The sequence below is a fragment of the Pipra filicauda genome, unplaced genomic scaffold (assembly GCF_003945595.2).
Source record: "Pipra filicauda isolate LSUMZ 115617 unplaced genomic scaffold, ASM394559v2 scaffold29_size4552773_pilon, whole genome shotgun sequence".
Taxonomy (NCBI): Eukaryota; Metazoa; Chordata; class Aves; order Passeriformes; family Pipridae; genus Pipra; species Pipra filicauda.
This window is the reverse complement of record NW_024104420.1, coordinates 1,710,279-1,733,183: the sequence shown is the minus strand read 5'-3', so window position 1 is coordinate 1,733,183 and position 22,905 is coordinate 1,710,279. Positions and strand designations below refer to the sequence as shown.

General features: G+C 38.2%; 1 protein-coding gene across 1 annotated transcript in view; it reads right to left on the bottom strand.

The window, feature by feature from the left end:
• Window positions 1–22,905, bottom strand: part of SRFBP1 (serum response factor binding protein 1) — a 70,120-nt gene that overhangs the window by 4,775 nt on the left and 42,440 nt on the right. The window contains 1 exon segment of the mRNA XM_027710318.2: window positions 19,514–19,585. Within this exon segment, the coding sequence (XP_027566119.1) occupies window positions 19,514–19,585 (72 nt within the window).

The following is a 22,905-nucleotide window of genomic DNA, read 5'->3' as shown; positions in this document are numbered from 1 at the left end:
TGATAATACTTGTAAAGAACCGGGCAAGTGCCCTGTGACCCAACCTGTACTGATTTTGGTGCCCATCAACTCAAGAAAATCTTTGGCCTCTCCTGTCCTCAGCAACCACCGCAACAGATGGAGCCCAAGCCACAGGTGTGTAACTGGTAGAGAATAAGGGATGGAGGTACTGGCTCTGCCCTAGGATGGAGTTAACGTTCTCCATAGCAGGCAAGATGGTGCTGTGCTTTGGATCTCTGACTAAAACATCTTAGTGTTGGTAACACACCAATATTTTAGTCATTGATGAGCAGTGCTTGCACTGTATCAAGGCCTTCTCTGTTTCTCGCTCTGCCCTCCCAACAGGCAGGCGGGGAGTGGACAAGAGGTTGGAAAGGAAACACATCTGGTACAGCTGATCCACAAGGACCAAAAGGACATTCCATTCCATATCAAGTTGTGCTTAGCAATAAAAGCTCGAGGTAAGGAAAAGGAATGGGGGAATGTGTGCGGTTATGGCATTTGTCTTCCCAAGCAACCTCTTAGCGGAATGAAGCCCTGCTGTCTGGGTTGTGACTAAACATTTGCCTGTTGAAGGGAAATAGCAAATAAAATCCTTATTCTCTTTTGCTTGCACATACAGCTTTGATTCACTTATTGAACTGTCTTTATCTCAAGATAGAGTTTTTCTCACTTTTTCTCACTGGATGCTATCCCCATCTTGCAGGGGAGGTGAGCGAGCAGTTGCTGGGTGCTTAGCTGCTGGCTGGGGTCAAATCACCACAACACAAACCCTACCTAATACATCAGCAATGCACATTAAACATAGATGACTGAATTCACATAAGAGTGCTCAGTGGCAAATGTTACTTGTTTGTGTGTACCTGCTCTTCCAACAGAATCATGTGACTCAAGAGTATAAACAATTATATATTCATTGCATAAGGATAGATGGACGCTTCCCACCAACTACTAGAGCAGAAGAGTCAGTTTCAGTGCTTTGGTCTGAAGGAAACAGAGCGCAAGAAGGCACTACAACTACAGCAGAGTCAGTACTTCTAAATGCAGAAATATTTAATTGGTTTGCAAAATGTAAATCTTATTCCTCAACCAATGCAAAGCAAATCCCATTTTGTATTTCTTTTGCCATAGTTTTATACAAAATATACTTTAGGCACATCAGAGCATATTTCATGTTTGAAGTGCAGAGCATCTGGGAATTCTAGCACTTTCCTTTTCCCTCAAGTCTCAGTTACTACAACATTAGTTCTCTAGGCCAAGAAAAAACTGGAAAAATCTTTTCTCTGAACACTGCCTATAGAACTATGAACATAGGTCAGAGCAGACAGGACAAAAGATGGGTCCATTTCCAAGGGCCACAGACTGGCTTACTTTCAGGCTAGCCTAGGTCTGAGAACTTGAAATCTGAATTCTAATCCCCATGTGACAATGCTGCATGCTGACACCAGATTCTTGGGACAGAGAGCTCACATTTCTGAAGATCATATGCTATTTTCTTTGGAGATTTTTCTATAGCTGGAAAATCTATTTCTGAACTTAATTAATACACTTTTTCCCTCAGCTACTTCCTGTGGGTTTTGAAAGAATATACCATGAAGTTCAGAAAGCAGCAGCAGCTTCTGTGCAACATCTGGTGTCCTTTAATTCAAATATTTATAGAAAGGGTTTAAGCATGTACAGGCCAATCCATATGGAATAACCACATTTTTTCCTTATAGCAAAATACTTCACAAACACAATTCACACTGATAGACAGTAGCTAACAAACAATATGGCATTCACATTCTTTAAGATTTCCCATTTTTCTGTGTAGTTTGTTTTGGGTTTTTTTGGTATAGGCAATGTTCGATTTATTTTTCCTCAAGTATTTTCCAATATATAAAACCTTATAGAAACATAGAGAATAGAGAAAATAAAACTTAAAAGAAAAATGTCAACTGTCTTTACAAGCAAGAATACCCTCTCCCCACTTCTGCTGTCCCCTTTATGTTTAATTAGATACTAGAATTGTACACTTTTATTCTGACATATTCCTGCTACTTCTTGTACTATGTTGCACTACTTATTTTTTTATGCAAGAATGTGCTAGTACTTTCTATATGAACACTCTCCCTCCTTCAGTGCAACTGAGGTGCTGCAAAGTGAACAAAGAAATGGAGCAGTACATAGTCACACTTCTCGGTGAGAAGTTGTAAGTTACTGTGATGGTTTTGGCTGGGGTAGAGTTAATTCTCTTCACAGTGGGCTGTATGGGGCTGTGTTTTGGATTTATGCTGAACACAGGGTTGACAGTATGGAGGTATTTTTGTCATTGCTAAAGGCCTTTTGTGCTTTTCCTATTGCCACGCTGGCGAGGAAACTGGGGCTGCATGGGAGGTTGACAGGAGAGACAGCTGGGACAGGTGACCCAAATTGACCAAAGGGATATTCCAGGCCATATGTCATCATGCTCAGTGTATAAATCTGTGGGAAGAAGGGCAGATGTTTAGAGTGATGATGTTTGTCTTCCCAAGTAACTGTTACATGTGATGGGGCCCTGCCCTCCTGGAGAGGCAGAACACCTGCCTGCCTATGGGAAGCAGTGCATTAATTCCTTGTTTTGCTTTACTTGTGTGCACAGCTTTTGCTTTCCCTATTAAACTTTGTCTCAACCCATGAGTATTATGGCTTTTAGCCTTCCAATTCTCTTCCCAAGTATCCTGCTGGTGGGGGAGTGAACGAGCGGCTGCCTGGGGCTTGGCTCTGGCTGGGGTGAAACCACCACAGTTAAATACAAAACCACCTGAAAGTCAGTCTCCTCAATCTTTTTATCTTGGCAAGTATTTCCATATATAATATTGAAACTGTCTATCATCACTGACGTCATGCATGCCCCATATAAGGGAGACAAACTTCGCACCAAGTGGCAATGACTGGGAATAGAATGGACATTACAAGCTTGCTAAGATAAAAGCAGACTCACAACAGCAAGTTTTGAGATGTGATGGAACAGGGGTCAGAAGCATGGAATGGCTCCAAAAGCTGGCACTACAGGGTAAAAAAAAAAAACAACCCAACAGTATAATGTAAACATCAGGCATAAGCTGTGTGAACAGAACCTGCTTCATACAATGCAGGTAATAGCGAGAATGAGAAACTGAGCGTCTCACAGTCTCGGAGCAGATGGGACTACAGAAGCTGAAAGGCATGCCTTGATAGTACACCTGAAACAGCAGAGCTTCAGGATGAATTAAAGGGCAGAAACCTGTGATTAACTTGGGAGCATAAAATGGAGACTTCTGACTATCGCTTCATTCTGATTAATCTTCCCATTTCAAGACTAATTTTGTTTGTACCCTCTCTGCTGTAGTTATAATTGATAATGAGAAAGAAAGAGCTCATACTTTTAATTTTTCATCTGCATTTTGTGCAAAAGGGAATTGCCTTGTGACAGGCCTCATCAGAAACAAAACTGCTACTAGAAGAGTGTACTACTAAAAAGACGACTACTAGAATTTCAGCTGGGTGACAGTGCTGCCAAACTGATAAAGTTTAGCGGTGCTGCATCTCTCATTTCAGATCATCTGTTATTTAAAATAATGACACTCAAATGGAGACAGAAACCCCACTAACAAGTATGCAGTACACGGTAAAAACCATGACACAAAAAGCAATCTTGAAGTATGTCATACTAGCTTCTAAACTATCTAGAAGTACACTTTAATGTCAAATGTTAACAACCTGATTTTAAGCAAAAAATGGCAGAGACAATGCTAACCAGAGTAAGCATAAAAAAAGAAAGACCTCATTCTGGGCCAAACCACGATGTCATTGCAATAGCCTTCGTAGCAACTTAGGAGAAGAGCTCTCTACTGAAAAAAACCCCAAAACACCAAAACCCCAAATAACTACAAAACCTGTTAATCCACATGTTCTTTGCAGAGCTCTAAGTAATTACAGCTGTCCTTCATAACAGCAGATGTGATTAATGTGAAGTCACAGAGCGGCTGGAGATGCCAAATCAAGGCTGCCACCCAAGTCCATACTATGTCCTTGTACTACTTTGGAATAAGATGCTTGAGAGAAGTTACTTTCTGACTGTGAAATGCAGCTAGTTCTCCCTCTTTTTTTATGTCTGTAAGAAATACAGTATGTGATCTGTGACCATCAAACATGGTGAAGATTTTGGTATGAGAGGCAACTGGTTAATAGTATCATTCATGACAGCATTGCTCTCTCAGCTCCTGACAACAAGAGGTTGTTTATTGACTGTGTCACAGCTTAATAACTGGATGACAAGTCAACTAAGGGATGTAGAAAACAGGTTACATGTGGCAAGTGGTTATAAGAGTGGTTCTCCCAAATACAGAAGTAACAGGAAGCAATCCCATTATAATCAAAGAACAGAAATGCCAGCATTAAATACTTTAGACTCTGGAAATGGATAGCCAAAACCTGTCAGATCTATAATAATCTATTACTTCATTTTCACTCAAGCTATACCAGTGTTGCATGTAACATCAAAATGATGGTACAGGTGTTATGAAGTAGCAGTTCCACCAGCTTAAATAATAAGACAGGTGAGAAGTTCTTACAGAAATCAGTTCTGTATGGATCTCAGGAAATCACCCAAGCTCCAGCAGAATTTTTTTTAATTGGATGATAAATGATTTTTAAAACAGGTTGATGAAAAATTTTGAATTGAAGCTAAAATACATGTCTTAACAGATCTAAAACCTTTGCAAAAACTCGTCATGAAAATATCTTGTGGTAGAACAAGAGAAGAAAAACTGAACAATTTCCTACAAAACATCAAGATATACAAGTAAACTTGTTTATTATTGTTTTCAATGCTTGCCACAGTTCATATGAATTTACATGTTTTTCTGTTATCGTGGTAATTCAACCATGAAAATATTTGGATATTTACTTTATTTATCTTGCAAGTTGTGGTGGGTTGACCTTGGCTGGATGCCAGGTGCCCAGTGAAGCTGCTTTATCACTCCCCTCCTCAGCAGAACAAGGGAGAGAAAATACAACAGAAGGTTCATGGGTCGAGATAAGGACAGGGAGAGACCATTCAGCAATTAATGTGACAGGCAAACAGATCTGACTTGGGGAAAAATTAATTAAATTTATTGCCAATCAAATTAGATCAGGGTAATGAGAACTAAAAACAAAATCTTAAACCACCTTCCCTCCACCCCTCCCTTCTTCCCAGGTTCAACTTCACTCCCAGTGTTTTCTTCCCTCCACCCCAAGGGTACAGTAGAACAGAAAATAGGGGCTGTAGTCAACTCATCACATGTTGTCTTTGTCATTCCTTCCTCCTCAGGAGGAGGACTCCTCACACTCTTCCCCGGCTCCATTGTGGGGTCCCTCCCATGTGAGACAGTCCTCCATGAACTTCTCCAACATGACTCCTTTTCACAGGCTGCAGTTCATCATGAACTGCTCCCATGTGAGTCCCTTGTGGGGTCACAAGTCCTGTCAACAAACCTGCTCCCCCATGGGCTCCTCTTTCCATGGGGTCACAGGTCCTGCCAGAAGCCTGCTCCAGCACAGGCTTCTCATGGATCACAGACTCTTTTGGGCACATCCACCTGCTCTGGCATAGGTCCTCCATGGGCCGCAGGTGGATCTCTGTTCCACCATGGACCTCCATGGGCTGCAGGGGCACAGCTGCCTCACCATGGTCTTCATCACAGGCTGCAGGGGAATCTCTGTTGCAGTGCCTGGAGCATTTTCCCTTCTACTTCACTGATTTTGCTGTCTGTAGGGCTGTTTCTCCTACACATGCTCACTCCTCTCTTCTCTGGTTGCAATTGTTCCTGTGCATTGCCCCCCATTCCTTCTTAACGATGTTATCCCAGAGATCCTGCCACCATTGCTAGTAGGCTCAGCCTTGGCCAGTGGTGAGTCTGTCTTGGAGCTAGCTGGCTCTGGCTTCACAGGGGAAGCTTCCAGCAGCTTCTCACAGAAGTCACACCTGTAGCCAACCCCACTACCAAACCCTTGTCAGGCAAACCCAACACACAAACGTTATGAAGAACATTATGAAGCTGAAGACTCGTGGCAACATGGGGTATCCTGGGCAATCTTGTTGCTCATCTGTAAAGCTGCACACAAGAGAAGGCAGAAGTCTGGAAAATCTAGCTGACCTTGTGCTACCGGCAGTAACATTGACTCAACTCATCACTGCCTTCCACAGACTCTTGGATCAAGAATCAGGGAGGAGCATGAGATTCTTCTAAATACTATGAAGGTACTTACACTGCCCTAATTTCATTTGAATGTCTGGACCACAGCTATTCTTTTCCCCATAAATTTGTTCACTTAAATTCACATTCAGTTCCACGTTAAATGTGGTTTGTCTTTTATCAAAAAGAAGTATGATGTATAAACATTGCTCCTCTTTTAAAATAAAAGTTTCAAAATAGGTTACAAATTCAAACAAAAATGGATTTCTTGCTATTCTTTGCTGCATACATGATAAAAACACCTACTATCCAAGCATTTGAAAAAGTTTAAAGGCCCTTTCAAAAGCCTAGAGCTTTGTAAGTGCTAGATGACAATATTTAACTGGAGTATAAAAGGGTCTACAATAGAGTTTCTTTAGATTAATCTGTCACAACTAATTAAGCCAATCATACAAGTGTGAGGTAAATGCTTATTTTTCACATTAGGAAATGGTCAAATAAAAAATGGAGTGTTTCATCAAACTTCCAGAGTGATCTACAGCAGAGATTGGCATAAACCCCAGACCTGCCTGAGTAGAAATTATGTACTTAATCTTCTACAATTCTTTCTTTCTTCTCTTTATGCAAAAAATAATTCCCATGATTGTTTCAATAAAGAAAAGTCAGAGCAAAAAATTCCTGAATGAAGTAGGCATGGATCCTTAATTATTTCCTCATGGAGAACAGGGTGAACTCTAGGTGTAAGCAGAAACAGCAAGATTGTGGGAAAACTCAAATGCTGCTTCTCCATCTTTTCCAAGGCTATAGTACTCTCAGTTTGGCATCCAACAAGGAACAAAAAAAACTTCTTAAGGTTATGAAAGAAGACATAAAGTGAGCACTGTGATAACTCCTCCCCCAGTTATGGTGGTCTAATTCATTGTGACTGTATCACTATAAAATATATGCGTCTCACCAAACTGAGTAAAAAATTTTGGGACACAGCACAGTAAAACAGATGCCACTAGAAAAACACCCAAACTCCACAAAAGAAAACCAAGTAAATATCCCAACCCAAATAAGGCAAGAAACTAAACTGCATAGCAAAATACAATGAACTAGAAATCTGGAAACAAAATATGTACTTCAGGGGGAACAGAATCAAAGCACATCTCAGGTAACAGACAGTAGCTGTGAACAATATAGAGAAAAAATTCTTTGCCACAAAATTCACATAGTCTTAAGAGAAGATAATGAAGTTTGGAGGAAATGTCATACATAAATTAGTTTGACATCCACAAGATATCAGATCTGAAATCAGAACTGACCTTTACAGAAAAGTGAAATCAACAGATCATTTGTCTGTAACTGGTCATCTAGAATGAGGATCTGAAAACTGAAAATAGGCAATTGTTCATTAATGCCAAATAGAGAATTAAGCTGGTTAATATCAGAATGAAATTTGAAAGATAACTTTTGGGAAAAAAAAATTAAAAACTGATTATTTATACTTATTTGTTATAGAAAGGAGAGCAGAAACACAAGGGAGACCAACAACATCCAGCCAGTGCTGTAAACAGAGCAGTAAACAGAATTCTCTGACTTCACTGCAACCTGAATGCACCTGAGCTCCCAAGGTTCAGCTGTGAACCCTGGGCATGTCCAAAGATTGAGTGAAAGCACATGGTAGCACCGAATTGGTGTGACAGAGGGATGAGCTCTGTGTTATTAAAACTATTAATGGACCAAAAGTTCACAGTATTCTGTTCTGGATGAACCAAAGAAGTTTCGGAATTGAGATACTGCTCTCCTTATGATGTAAATCTGCTGACAAAACTCTGGACCGAACTATCAGGGATGTAGTCTTGATACAGCCTTACAATATTTCACTATAAAACAGATGCTCAAACCTCAAGTCACCACTTGTCAGATGAAGCCCGACACAGTACCATATGTATAAGCACATACAAAATTAAGTTTACAGCAGAGACATTCAACGTAGTTGAGATCTTCAAATTTAAACAATCTCCAATTTAATCAGGTATATTTCAGATAATTTACAATGCAAAGGAAAAAGGTTACCCTTGCCAACAAACCCCATCTTGCTCAGACCTCCACATTTACAAGCATTACCACCAGGGAACATATCTATATATAAAGTACTGTCAGGTCAATGTTTTCAGATAAAACTCTTGGGAGAGACATATTTCTGCTCAGAGCACTGCTGATGGAAATAAATATGAGAGCCAGGGATTTGGAGGCACAGATGACTTAAAGACTTCATGAACACTGCACGCACTAACGAGGGGTAGGCCATGTTATCATATGCTACTCAAAACAAGACAGCATTTCTTGGCATACCACACTGCAATTTATGTGCATAATTGAAAACAGATTTGGTTTTTTTTAAATATATATGTTTTTCAGACTTTTTCTGAAAAAGACAATGGAAATACAAATTCAGTTCACTAAAAAACTATTAAAACATCTGAGATAGACACACCAGTTCTTTGGCACCAAAACGTAGCTTTTCCATCATTAAGTCTATTGACAATGCATTTGAAACCTGCTCTAATGATAAACACATGTCCGATATATATGTAAGCCCTGATATTGCTTGAGCCTATCAGCAGACAATGGATGTAAATTAAATGGCAATCCTGGATGTTCAGATTTTATAGCAGTTATTTCACTATATGGCACACCGAATCTTTATGCTTAGACGCTCCTGGGCAGTTTCTAGGCCATTACATTATTATTACTTAACTCTGGCATCCAGAGTTTTCCTAATGTGAAATGACCACAAAATCATTCCAATCAATTTGGCAATTACTCATATTCCAAACCCAAGAAAAAACTAGACCATCATCTTTTAAATGTAATGCCTATAATTACTTCCACTAAGTGACTGTTTACCTCCCATTTTCTCTTACCTACCAATATTACCATAGAGGGGCAAAGTCCTGTAACCTTATGCTCTCATTTTACCAAGCTCTAACTTTTTAATATTGATGGTCTTAGCAGCTACATTCATTGACATCCCAATAGACGAGATTTTTAAGAACAGAATTCCAGTAATTCAAGAACATCAAATTTTTCTCCTTCTAAAGTTAAATTTTTAAAAGTTCAAGCACTAGTAACTTTTCATTTAGTTTTCCACTGTTAACAAACCGATGGGCTTCATATTGAGTTGAAAGAGGCCTCCTCATTCCTTAACTTCCTTTTTTTTAAAAATTTTTTTAACTATTGATTTCTTAATTCTGAGTTGCAGCACTTTAAAAACTGATCTGCATAGAAAAGAGGGGAAGAAATCAGAATGATATTGCACTTTATTTCTATATGATACACAATGAAAAACTGATAGAGTTTCATTTATAAAAATAAAAGGAGCAAAAGACAATAGCAGCTGTTTTTAATTTTTAGAAACATCAGGAATGTCAGATTTACTTTTTTTCTGATTTTGCAATGCAATTCTGAGCCACATCACAAAGCAAATATACAGAAAGAGCCTTTCCTTTAGTAATGTATGAGTAAGTGTCAGTCTTTAACATAAGTAATTACAATTGCTTATATAACATTAAAGACATCTTAACGTTTTAAGTTCTCTAAGCAACCAAAATAATGTTTCAACTCATGTAAATTCTGCCTTATGTTCTCTCTCCTTGTGCTTAATTTCTAGATACAAGTGCATTCACTTAGCACACTATCATAGAGTGCCAACTGTACGGTGCTTCTCAAAACAAGATCAAGAGGTAATAAAATATGGCCGTTCTTCCCTCAAGGGTACACTGATCTTTGTTTCTTACCTGAACACACACAAAAAAGCCCTGCTGGAAGTTAATGCTAAAACAGCTTCACGAACCTTAGTCAAAATTGTTCCATGAGTACCAATACTTACAGGATTTACAGATAGATCACAGAATCACAGAATATGCTGTGTTGAAAGAGACCCGCAAAGATCATCCTGTCTAACCCTTAGCTCTGCACAGGACACCATGTGCCTGACAGTATCATCCAAACACTTCTTGAACTCTTGTCAGGCTTGGTGCTGTGATCAATTCCCTGGGGAGCCTGTTCAAATGCCCAACCACCCTTTTTGAGAAAACATTTTGCTTTCTTGTTTGGTTGCACATATCCTTCTCCCTGTCCCTTTATGTGGATCAACTTTACAAACTGATTACTTTCCCGGTGGATACATAAAGGATGTAATTCAAACATTCTGTCTTAAGTAGCCATATGAATTAAGGGTAATTGAAAACTTTCACTATTATTATCTGTCCTAAATTTGTAGCTTCTCTAATCTCATTTAACATTTTCTGTTCACCAGCATCATTCTGACTGGAGGCTGTAGGACATGTAAGTACCAAACTTTTATGTCAGTTGGAAATTCCAATCAAAATGCTTCTTAGGGATTTTCTTTTCCATTAATATGACTGAGCTGTTAAGATTTAAAATACAGTGCTTCACAGAACAGCACTACTCTCATGCATGTACCTCATATCCCATTATTCCTGTAAAGATGGTAAATTTCATTAATTATCTTGAAGACCTGGTGGAAGGAGAATATCTATTTTACATGTGATGATATTATATGTTAAATATTCTAGTTTCCCTCCACTATTTTTTTTGGTGCAAGGATTAGTATGGAAGCATTCATAATATACACCCTTTCCCTGTAGCTTAGTATTGGAGGTGTCAATCAACTAGCACTGTAGGCAGTCTGATTTACCTTCATTATTTATCGGATCAAGCTGTTCCATTCTTGGCCTTTCCCTGTATATCATGTCATTGTGAATATGAGGTTTCTCCAAGCATATCACCTTCCCCGTGCTTTAAAATATTCCTTTATGCCCTTTAAAGTTTTCAGTGCAATTTTGATTATGCTGCTGGTCATCCTTCCTGTCCAGCTTTCTCTGGCCCTACAGGTACTCCAAATACCTAAACGTTTCATTTTGATAACATACTCTCACCCATGCACTGGGATTCTGCCTCTTAGGCCTTGTATGCAAGCCTGAACAATATTTTGGAGAAGAAGATGGTGGACGTCAGTAACTTGGCCTTCCTGAATTTAAAAAAAAACCAAAGTTGCCAAACCAACCACCACGAGAATCTTGCCATGCCACATTTTTTGTCCTGCATTTTTTTCAAGGAAAGCACAGAAACAAGACTACTTCTAATATTTTCCTCCATTGTTCCAATGACAGCTCATATCCAGAAAGATATTTATACGCATCACTCAAATACTCATTTAAAATAAAAATGAAAGTTGTGAGTTGCTTGTCTTTCATGAGTCCCGTGATATAAATCTTTTGGGGACCAAGTAGTACAGCCATGTGCATGTGCAGCACTATGCATCACATCATCACTACCACAGGCATATCCAACCTCAAAAGCACTGTTCTTCCCACCCACCTTTTCATCCATTTCTAGTCTCTCAAGCATGTTTATTGTATTTGAATTACCTAGATGATCAAAGACAAATATTACTCACAAAAATTTGAATCAAATTCCTCTGAGGTTTACTGACAATAATATGCCTGCCCACATTCTGGTCTGACACACCAAGTAAGCGAAATGAGCACATTCAAATCAAAGGCAATCATATCACTTTTGAGTTTGAGCCTGGTCTAGGGACGGGACTGTACTTTAATAAACTTGAACGGTCTGTTCATCTAGGCAACAAAATTAAGAAATACAGCTTCACGGGAATGCAAATGAATGGTAGAAAGATTCTTGGACTAGCACTTTAATTTGAAAGGAGACAGGCCTTTTGTATCAAAGATAAACAATACCTCTGTGGAAAACTGCCAAAGTTACTAGCAGTTTATTTCAACACTGAACTTAAAAAATATTCTTTCCAGAATGAACAAAATCAAAGCTGTAGTTAAAATGAGATTGCTGCAATTTCCACTCTGCTACTGGAGATGATGCTAACTTTGGTCTAGTTTACCTCCTTGCTCTCAAACAGTGGTACTACAGCGGCATGTGTGTGGTAGCCTAGTTTGAATGCAAAGGGGCTAATGGAGAAGTGATCTACAAATTGTTCCAGAGACAGTAAGGGGAAGAGTGCGGTGGGGGAAGGAATGGCTGTCCACAGGTGGGAGTGTGACAGACAGAACCTAATATACAGGATATGTACTTTTTCACTGGAAGCCTGGGGATGGATTGATACTGGCTGGGCTGGCAGACAGATGGACAGTCAGGAAGAGAAGTAGGTGGAAGAAGACTAGAGAAAGATTTGTCAAAAATTGACACTTTTATACTAACATAAAACTTCATTTGCAACCATAGCAATGGACTCTAGGCTCTAAAATACAGACTAGTATACACAAAAGCCATGCTAAACAGCTTGCAGTTCAGGTGATCAAATTTGTAAGATGAGGAACCTTCAGGAAAAGAAAACAACAAACAATCAGTCCCACAGAGAAAGTATTTACGCCTCAATGTGATATTCATCAATGAATGTAAAATTCTTCACTTCATCAGTAATCTAAGGAAGACCACAAACATTCTTGTTTAACATTAACATCTGGTGTTTGACATGGAAAATTCTCAGAAAACAGTGGCTTCATACATTCAGTGTAACTGAATTCAAACAGAGTCAAAATACTCAGGACAAAAAGAATTTAACTCTGCAGTACTGATTCCCAGCATCAAGCCAATTATTTTAGTCTGTGATGCCAGAAATTTTACTATTAAATCAATGCATCACATTTCCAATAAATATTAACATGTTGACAGATACAACTACTACAGAGAGAAAAGCATATCTGGCATCTGATATGCAAATGAATATCTGCTGTTCCATATTGAAGTAAGAAGGGAAGATAACACTATAACATGTAGGAAAATAAACTGAATATAATTATTTTACTATTCTCAGCATAAACACATTGTTGGAGAACGGAAACATACGTGTACCTATAAGGCAACCCATTCCTTCTGGAGCAAAAGGAAGTAAGATAACAATGTTTCCAATAATTAATACTTACAAAGAAGGGGGAGAGGAGTGAGATGGAGACTGTCAACCATGTCCAGACAGGCAATCACTAAGCTATTAAATCATCAGTGTAACAACAGAATTTAGATAAAAAGGAGAATGAAGTTTTTCATGGGTTCCTCAAAAACACCAGCCATTTGCCACCATATAGCCAGAACTGAACCACAAAACTGCAAGTATTAATGATAAGCATATTATACCAAGCTTATGGACTATCACATCATGATTCAGTAGTTTTCTCCCTATGGTTTATGGACTGCAAACAAAATATTTCCATAAGCAATGTTAAAAATCCATGTACATAAAATTGTCTCCTATTACACGCAGTAAGAACAGAAACAGAAGTTTTATATCAATAATAACATCTATCCTAATCAGTATGTTGTGTAGTGGAGGGCTGGGGAGAGGAGAAGGGGAGCGGACTGTGAAGAAATCCCCCAAACCTCAAACAAGAGACAGCAACTATTTTGTGCCTGATCCAAAGCCTCTGAAGCTAACAGCAAGTCTTCAATTAAAATACAAAAGACTTTTTTTAGGGGCCCTTTTTATGATTTAGTGCATTTCCTCAGATTAAATCTACAGTGAATACAGAGGGGTTATTTTAGATATTTTCCACCAGGGTATACACTTTTAAAATAAATTAAGGCAAAGATCACAAGTGTACAGTTAGGATTTTCAGTTAAAATAGAAACATTTATATTTTTATATAGAAAATACAAATATGACTGTTCCTCTATGGATGCAGATGTGTTTAATCAAAAATTCTACTTGATTCCAAAAATACATCTATTTCTGCCACACAGTTCAAGAGTACTAGCAGTATCAAGTTTAAAATTTCCTTAATAAATAAATGTATTCATTAGAACAATGTCTTGTAATCAAAGATTATCATCTAGTGAGATGTTTTGGGAAACCTGATGCTCCAATTATTTACTTACTCACTGTCAATTAATGCCTCAAAGCTAGCAGCCTTTCATAAATTGCCTTTCACAAACTGTTGGTGTGAAAAATGTTTTCAATATAAATCTACAAAGAAGAACAAAAACCAAAGCAAGCACTGTGAGTACTCCACTCTTGTTCTTTTTTTGGTTGGTCATGAGAGAGGGGTTGTGGATTGATATACTAATCTCAGGCCATCATTTGCATGGTTTAAAAATTATATGAATCTGAGAAATGCTATTTTGATAATGTGACTGAAAGACTCCTTTGAAAGAAATGAAATTAATACATAATCAGCCTGTAAAGTTCATCCTTCTTCTTCCTGTCTGTCCTGAACAGAAGCACATTTCTGCCTCTTTCTCACACCCTTTTTCCCAAGGATGTCCTTAGTCCTGCACCAGAGATCCAGTGACTTCAAAAAGTTTGGGAGATGAAACAGGGTCTTTTCATATGTGAATCAGTAAAAATCTAATCTGATAAATCATCAAAAACCTTTTCTTATTACTCTTAGTAATTTAATTGGTTCCCCAATCCCAAGTTCACTTAAGCCATACAGGTAAAGATATTAAATCACTCATCCATGAAAAAATCCCCAGAACTTTTAACTGCAACATATCAGTCTTTGGGCATCTATTAAAAATATCTGGACCTGAAGCCCACGGCATTAATGTACACCCTCCAAAATCATGTTAAGTCTAGCTGTCCTCATCAAGCAGCTTATATTTTTAATGATCAAAATCATACTGTACACATGGTTGCTGTGCATGAGCTGCCTGAGATCCTGTTTCTAAAGTCTTCGAATTCCTTTTAAATTCCAAACAAGACAATGCTGGTTCCTGAACATGAAGCAATCCCAAATAAGCTTGCCAGACCTTATATTAGCAAGAGAGAAAAAAAGAAAAAAAAAAAAAAGAAAGAAAAAAAAAAGGGCTTCTAAGAGCTAGTGATGACTTACATTTCTGGTCTAAAAAAAATTTCACAACACACTTAGAAACTGTAGCAAGCTTTTCAGTAATCTTGAGACTCAGAGGGATGTGGCATTGCATGGCCCCAACAAACTTTTGCTGTGCAGAGTTCTCTTTGCAGAAAAGCATCTGCATGATTCAAACACAGCAGGATTTGAGCAACGGATGAAAATACAAGACTTAGTAGGAAAACGTGGTGTTCTTTTCAAGGATCACAGATCAGAAATCAGTGTAAAAAAAAAGCAAAACTACGCTACTAAGGTTATATGAAGATTGAATCTGGAAGCAAAAAACAGAGGTGGCATTTATCATATGTGAATATTTGTTGGTATTTCTGCAAGTCAGAAGCATGTGCTCAATTCAGTCTTTGATAACATTAATATACACTGGTACTTTAGTCTTCACTCATAGAAAACCACAATAGTTCATTTCAATTTCAAGCCTCCCCTTGCCAAAATCTTAAAGTCACTCAATTTTGAAGCACATGGACTTTTAGGAAAAATAAGAAGTATTTTGACTTAAAGCAAGATGACACTCCATACTGCTGCTTGTACTAGAGAGTTCCATTATGCTGGAGCAGAATTCTGTTATTCTCAGTGTTTAAAAGACTGGGATTTTTTTTTCATGTGCTTTACACCAAAAAGTTACTGGAAGAAAAGCTAAATGAGATGCTAAAAATAAGTTAGTCAATATCTGTTATTGCTAGTGCCAAGGTAAGAAAACTGTCTCCGGTTATCATGAAGGTGTTCCCTTTTCTGGAGAAACAGCATACATTATACACATAATTTTCTAATACTGGAAAAACATTAATAAATATTAATCTATTTATCCTGCCTATCTTAACATATCTAAATTACCTTAAATCTATGTTAGCAACAAGTTGAAGATAACAGTTAAGACCTTTGTCAGTTCCCAATTCAGTTTTCTGCTTGTAATGAATACCATTTCTAGGACTGGCTTCCAATTTATAACTTCAGTGTGCTGGAGCACAAAATGCCATCACAGCTGCAAATATGAGGTTAAAAAAAAAACAGACAAAAGCTCTACCACATATTTTTCTAATTTTACTTAGGTCTGGCAAATAAGGTTGCAGACAATGCACAGCTATGCACAGAAAGCGAATAAAGACTTAGTGAGAACCTAGAAAATACAGGTTCCATTTCAACAGTTGGAAATAGCACCAGCAGTATAAACAACAGTCAAAGTTGCATGATAAGATTTATTACAATTTTTAAAATAGAATTTTTCACCTGTTGATAACAATGGTGCTAGCTGCAGCAATATTAAAATGGATTAATGTGCTGGTTTAAAGGTAAACCAGCAGTGGAAAATGAACTCAACCCAAAAGAGAGATTATAAGTCAGAATAACAATTTAATAAACTAATACAATAAGTACGATTATACAGACAAACAATTGGTTTTAACCCACAAAACCCAAATGTATAACCCAGCACCCTGGAGCATGAACAGAGTGGTGTTCTTTGGGCCCCCTTGAGTCCAAAGTAATGGGAGAGGAGGAAAACCTGTTGGTGAGAGTGCTGGTGCAATCTGGTCAAAAGTGGCGATTGCAGTCCAGTTGAGAGCAGTGATCTGCAGTCTTCCTCTGGATCCCAGGAGTGGTTAAAAAGGTCCCAAGATTCCAAGATTATATATCCTCCAGTTCAGGCAGGAATGCTCAGTACCTCCCTCAGGGCAGGGGGTTCCTTAATGGGTGTGAGGACAAGAGCAACTCCTACCTCGCAGGCCTCTTAGCACCTAGTTTATAGCCTGGGGAGTCAGGCTCTATGTGCAGATGGTGTAGATGGTCTATTGATAACAGTTTCTGGGAAATGGCATGGAAGGCTATAGAATACACAGTTTTGCGTTATACCCATCCAGTGATGAACTGGTCCCAGTTGTTCTAACTAGGACAGTTAAAAATATTCCAGCAGAGGTGCACAAAAAACTGTTCACCTGCTGCTTCTTGTCTTACAGCAATGTGGTAAACCCTGTAATGCTTTTATAAGTTTGGAAAGGCAGAAGTCCGGTGTCTTGCCAACTCACTCTGCAACTATTATAAATCCGATCTGCTTATTAGCAACCATGAGTATAGCCATATTGACAGATAAATCACAAGAGCTCACAGTAAACTGCCACTTGCTAAACACTTAGCACAATTTTATTGTACTTGACTGAAATCTATGCAAACTTTTTTAAAATAGAAAAGTATGCTTATCTTATTCTGAAAAATATTGGGGAAACACAGTAATGGAACATAAAATCTCAGTGGGCAGAAGGAATTAAACAAATATCTTGACTACATGACCACTATGCAAAACTAATATTCAGCATTCCACAGTGAATTAAAAACAGATTGCATTTTGTCAATGAAAACAAACCTATTTTGACAATGAAAACAGCCACGGGATATTTTCCTTCAAATATTTTGAAATTCGAGTTAATGAAAAGGTAAACAGTGTGGTCTGCATTTCCTGAGACTACAGAATATTGCTAGGGATAGAAAATAATTTTTTTTTTGTTGTTCATTTAATAGCTAAATGTGGGAAAATAAGAGATAAAATACTGGAAAATTAACCTTTGTTAAAGCACAAAAGGGATGCTTTCTTTAGCTGGGGATATTCTATGGCCAATCAACAGCAACCAATAAAGTCACGATGGCACAACTGTCACTTGTCAACAGTACTGTACTAATTAATTGTACATATTCTTCTACTGCAGTGAGGTTAAAAAGTCTCTATGGGTTTAAAAATGCATCAGCATCAATCCATAAATTTGATTTGAAACATAAGTTCTATCCACTACAAAGTGTGACATTAACAGACTTTCACACCCCTGAAAAACAGGACCACCCCTGAAAAATAGGACCAGCAGCAGAAAATAACAGAAACAACAGATCGAATCCCCAAAACAATTCCATGAGGTTATCTGTATTATACATTTTCAAGAATTAAAGCAAAATTAAAGCCTATTTTAAGTAAACATAGAAAGTACACTATCAGTCATGACCATGAATATATAAAAAATAACAGGACAAAATAAAAAAAGTAAGTTTAATTATATTCCCTCAGCGTTCTTGACAATAAAATTGTCCTCTTAGAAAATACAATTCCAACTGTAAACCTATAAACTCCTTTAAAACAATAGCATCAGTTATTTCATTTTGGGGCTCTTACAGTATATGAAACCAGCATAAGGCTTATGCATTTGAAAAAAGGTCACTGTTTGAATTTAGCATCTCTCTTTGAGAACAAAATCCCTCTCCATGCCCTCACTCATCCAGAATCTTCACTTCTGCATCATTTCTAACATTACGGTAACCCGTTTCTGACTAGCTCACCTTCAGACTGGAAAATCTTGGTCAAAAAAATTTAGAAGAAGAATGCAGCTTTTTAGCTCCATGCCAGTATAGCTGTGACCTTTTCCTTACTCTATTCTATCATTAAGAGAAGGAAAAGCAGTAAGATGCTTCTACCCAAACACTGCGCCAGAAACACCAAATTCCTGTGATGTTTTCCTATTAACTTGATTTTGCTGACATGAAACATTGAAAATCCTTCTGCACACTATGCAGATAACTGAACTACATCACACATGACTATAATACACAATAGCATAGTTATATTACAAACTAATGGTGCCATTATATGAGTAAATGACCCAATTCTACACTAAAATTTAGCCTTTGGACTATAAGCATTTCAGATTTCAGACTCCCTCAGTGGACCACCCACAGGAGTTGAGGATAATGTGAAAGAAAATACACAACTTCATGTTCTGAGATTTTTAAATTCAGAATTGCTTCCTGGCATCACTTCTGCAACACATGCCTTGAAATGGTACTGCTCTCAACATCAGCTGCTTATTTCAACAAAGCTCTTCCCACTTTCTCTGACAGAAATCACTACTCAGACAGTTAATATTTAATAATGTACCATCAGTGGGCTTCAAGAGAAATGTTACACTGAAACTAATAAGCCACAGGGGTGTTAAAATTCCATCTTTATTTCAAGCTAATGTTTGTCATGTTTTGTTCACATGTAGAAACTTTTCCCTGCATTTAACAGTATTGAGAGCTTTTTTCCAGCTGTTGTTGAGAGCTTAGATTATTTACACTAACTGAACCATGTATATGTACTATACAAATTAAACAAATCTCTTTGTAAACACTAAGAAATCACTACCATGCTTCCTGGTATTCTGTTCCAATTACTAGGGATTAGCCCACCAGGCTAGATGACAAGTCACTTGCACAGATATGCAATTTTTTGTAGGTATGTCCTAGTGGATAAACTTTCTTAGAAAAGAAAGATCTACAAGGAAGATGCAATACAACATTCAGAATACACCGTGCAAAATGCATGTACTTGCAATCACATATGCATCTTTTCCTAAGGAGTGCTTTCGCACTCACAGAAGCAAGGGAAAGAAAACAAAAACCAGCAAGACTTACCTTTCTGCAGACACTTTCAAAATTAACTTCAGTCCTAAGAGCAAGTCGGGTAACTTCATCTGGCTTTATTTCCTGTAGATGAAAGATACATTTATTCTTCATATGATCAGACTTTAGGAAGCCTTTCTAAGGTTCATCTTCCTCAGGAACATTCTAAACATGGCACCTCCCTGAACTCCTAAAGAAAGAAAACCAGTTTGTTATATGAAGATTTTTTTGGTGTGTATGTAAACACTACATTTACTTACTTTTCCAAAACACTACATTATACCTAATTATAACTACATTATACCTAATCTGACTGTATCTACTGCTGCAGAAGGCAAGAGATACTTTTCAACAGCAAAGTATGCAGAAGGGTGGTTTTATTTACAGAAGTATATCAATTGCCCATATTGATGAGATACAAATGAACTTTGGAAGGCTTTAAATACCCCACTTATCTTAGACTCTGAAATTATATCAGAACTTTTCAACATATGTGAATATATAAGTTTAAGACAATGAAATTGAAATAGAGAAGAAAAAAATATATCTCTTTTCTAAAGAGACTGACTACACATGCACTTTGCATTCCTGGACTCAAGCATTTCCATTGGCAGCCAAAATAGAAGAATGAAATTCCTGGACAAGTGGATTCTGTTAAAAGCTGAATATTTTATGAAACATGCCCCCATGACAGATTTCTCGCTGTTTTAAGACACATATTTTATATATGTTGTACTACAAAACGACCTATTAACCTTATTAGTTGAATTATCTGAATATTGTTTTTTTTCCACCTAGGGCACTGGGACAAAAAATCATGTTACATACCAGTTGTTTCTCAGATGGCCATTTTAAAAGCAGTTTAACTACTGTTATGCAGAACCAAATAACTTCCACACATTCACAATACTGGAAAACTGAAAATTCCATACAGAGAAATTTAGTTATTCTGATAGCTTTCATATTCAACAACTATATTTGTTACTTTCTCTTTTTCCCTAGTTAACCACCTGTAAAACCTATTCCAACACCTTCATTTTACATTGTGCTCCACTGTTAAGTTCCATATTTTACCCTTTTTTTTTTGTCCTAAATCTGGAGCAGTCTGCACACTTCCTTAGATGCAATTTCACAAAAAACTAAGTAGCTTACCTTCTTATACAAGGTCATACCTTGCATCTCAAAGCTTTCTATACAGAAGGTACCTTACAGAGAGTTGTACATTATCGAGATCTTTAAGGTGTTGCATGAATTTCATATGTTTTAAAACTATAAGCAAGTATCTTAAGTATATTAAGCAATGGGGAAAAAAGTAACAGAACTATATTATAATAACAACAACAAAAAGAAGTATCTTTTTGTGAATGTCAGAAGAGCTTCCTGACAATGAGGTCTAGAAGTCTGCAAAATCATCTCCCAAGGGTACTACTGGAAGCCCAAACACTTAGAGGACAGAATCCACATTGAAAAAACACCAGTGGATGTAGGAAACAATCTCCTACTGGCAGATGAACATTTGGATGATCTAATGGAGATGAAAAAGACCTATGATTCAATTTTCCAAGGCTTTTCAAAGTGTTTCACAGATGGTGAAAGTAGGACATGCTGGTTACGTGACACGCTTACTGTCACATAGTTGGTTGTGGGTTACAAATGAAGCTCTGGAACGCAATACTACTCATTAAATCAAGCTGTTGCTTTATTAAAAAGAAGGTCATTCATCCCAAACAAAACTGCCTATTTCCTGTCTCTTTAGGATTTAAATGAAGCAACCTGTTTCAGAGGGGAAGCAGGTGAACTTCAGGAGTCCTTACGTGAGAATGTCGAAGGTTTTAATTTTTATATGACAATATTGCAGAATTCCCGAAACACTGCAGAATCATGAATAATAACGGAGAACGAATTACACTTTGGAATGTGAAGTCATGAATGCCTTCCTGAAATGCCTAGGATACAGAATGAGGCCAAGAACCTCCTTTTAAGGCTTAAATCCCTGAATTTAAAAATCATCTCCTTCACTTGTCTTAGACTTAAGGCAAACCAAGCATTTTTGAATTACATATCCTTCAGCAGCACCCTGCTTTTGTAAAAGCAGCCATGTGAGTCAAATTATTATAATTAGTAGACCTTTATTCTGTGTCTATTAATGGCCAGCAGCAGACAAAAAAAAACAGGAAAGGGATATAAATATCTTTTCCTCATCACAGTTTTCTCAACTTTGAGAAGCACATAGCTCAAGAACTCATGACTCAAAACCTTTGTACTGAGTATGTATAATGAAATCCTCTTTCACCAGTTATGTTAAGGGATGTTATAAGTGGTTGCCACTTCCTGTATCTCTGAGACCAGTCCAGGGATTCCTCCTGCCCTGCTGCTGCAGCCCAGCCCGCTGCATCTGGAGATCTGGAGGTGTCTGTCCCAGGTCAATACATGTAGCACTTGCTTTCTTGTCGACAATTTCAACCAGTAGTGAAGTTCAGCTATGCTGCACGAAGGACTCTCAGGACTCACACGAACTTAAGTACAGCCAGCCAAGACCTCTTCCTCCTTTTTGCCTGATCAGGACTGAAACTCACTATTGACCGTACGCTGCTCCCCAGCCCTTCAAAATGCACAAGCACATGGGCATTCTTGGATCCCTCAGTATCTGCACAGTATATCCTTCTGTCCAACCAAAACCCCTCTGCCTGGGTCCAGAGCTCTTTCCATCCATCCAGAACTCTTGTATCCATCTCATGGGCCTCCTACTCGCTGTCTGGCAGCAAGTCACTAACAGGCAGATGCAGGCACTCAAACTCATCTCACAGGCAAGCCCACGCTCACAGGTTCCTCCCAAACAAACACGAGGCCCTCTACCCACTTGATACCTCTTTCAGACCATAGAATCATAGAAACATGGAATGATTTGGGCTGGAAAGGACCTTAAGGATCATATATTTCCAACCTCACCATCGGGGCAGGGACACCTTCCACTAGACTGGGTTGCTCAAAGCCCCATCTAATCTGGCACTGAACACTTTCAGGGATGGGGCATCTACAGCTTTGCAGGGCAACCTGTTCCAGTGCCACACCACCCTCACCATAAGGAATTTCTTTCTAATATATCCAATCCTAACCTACTCTCAGTTGAAAGCTATTACTCCTTGTCCTATCAGTACATACCTTTGCAAGAAGTCCCTTCCCACTCACTGCTAAGGTGAGTGGGAAACCAGCTTGAGGTTTGCTAGCGCATTACACATGCCAAAGAGGCACACATGCGAGGTCAAAGCACATGAACATAAGACACTCTGCCTGCCCCTGTCAGCAGCAGGCACCAGGCACACAGTCTGTGACCTGCATCCCAGTCCAGATGTTGTGCCAAGAGCCTAACTTGCATCACTCACTCCAGTCTCACCCATAGCTGC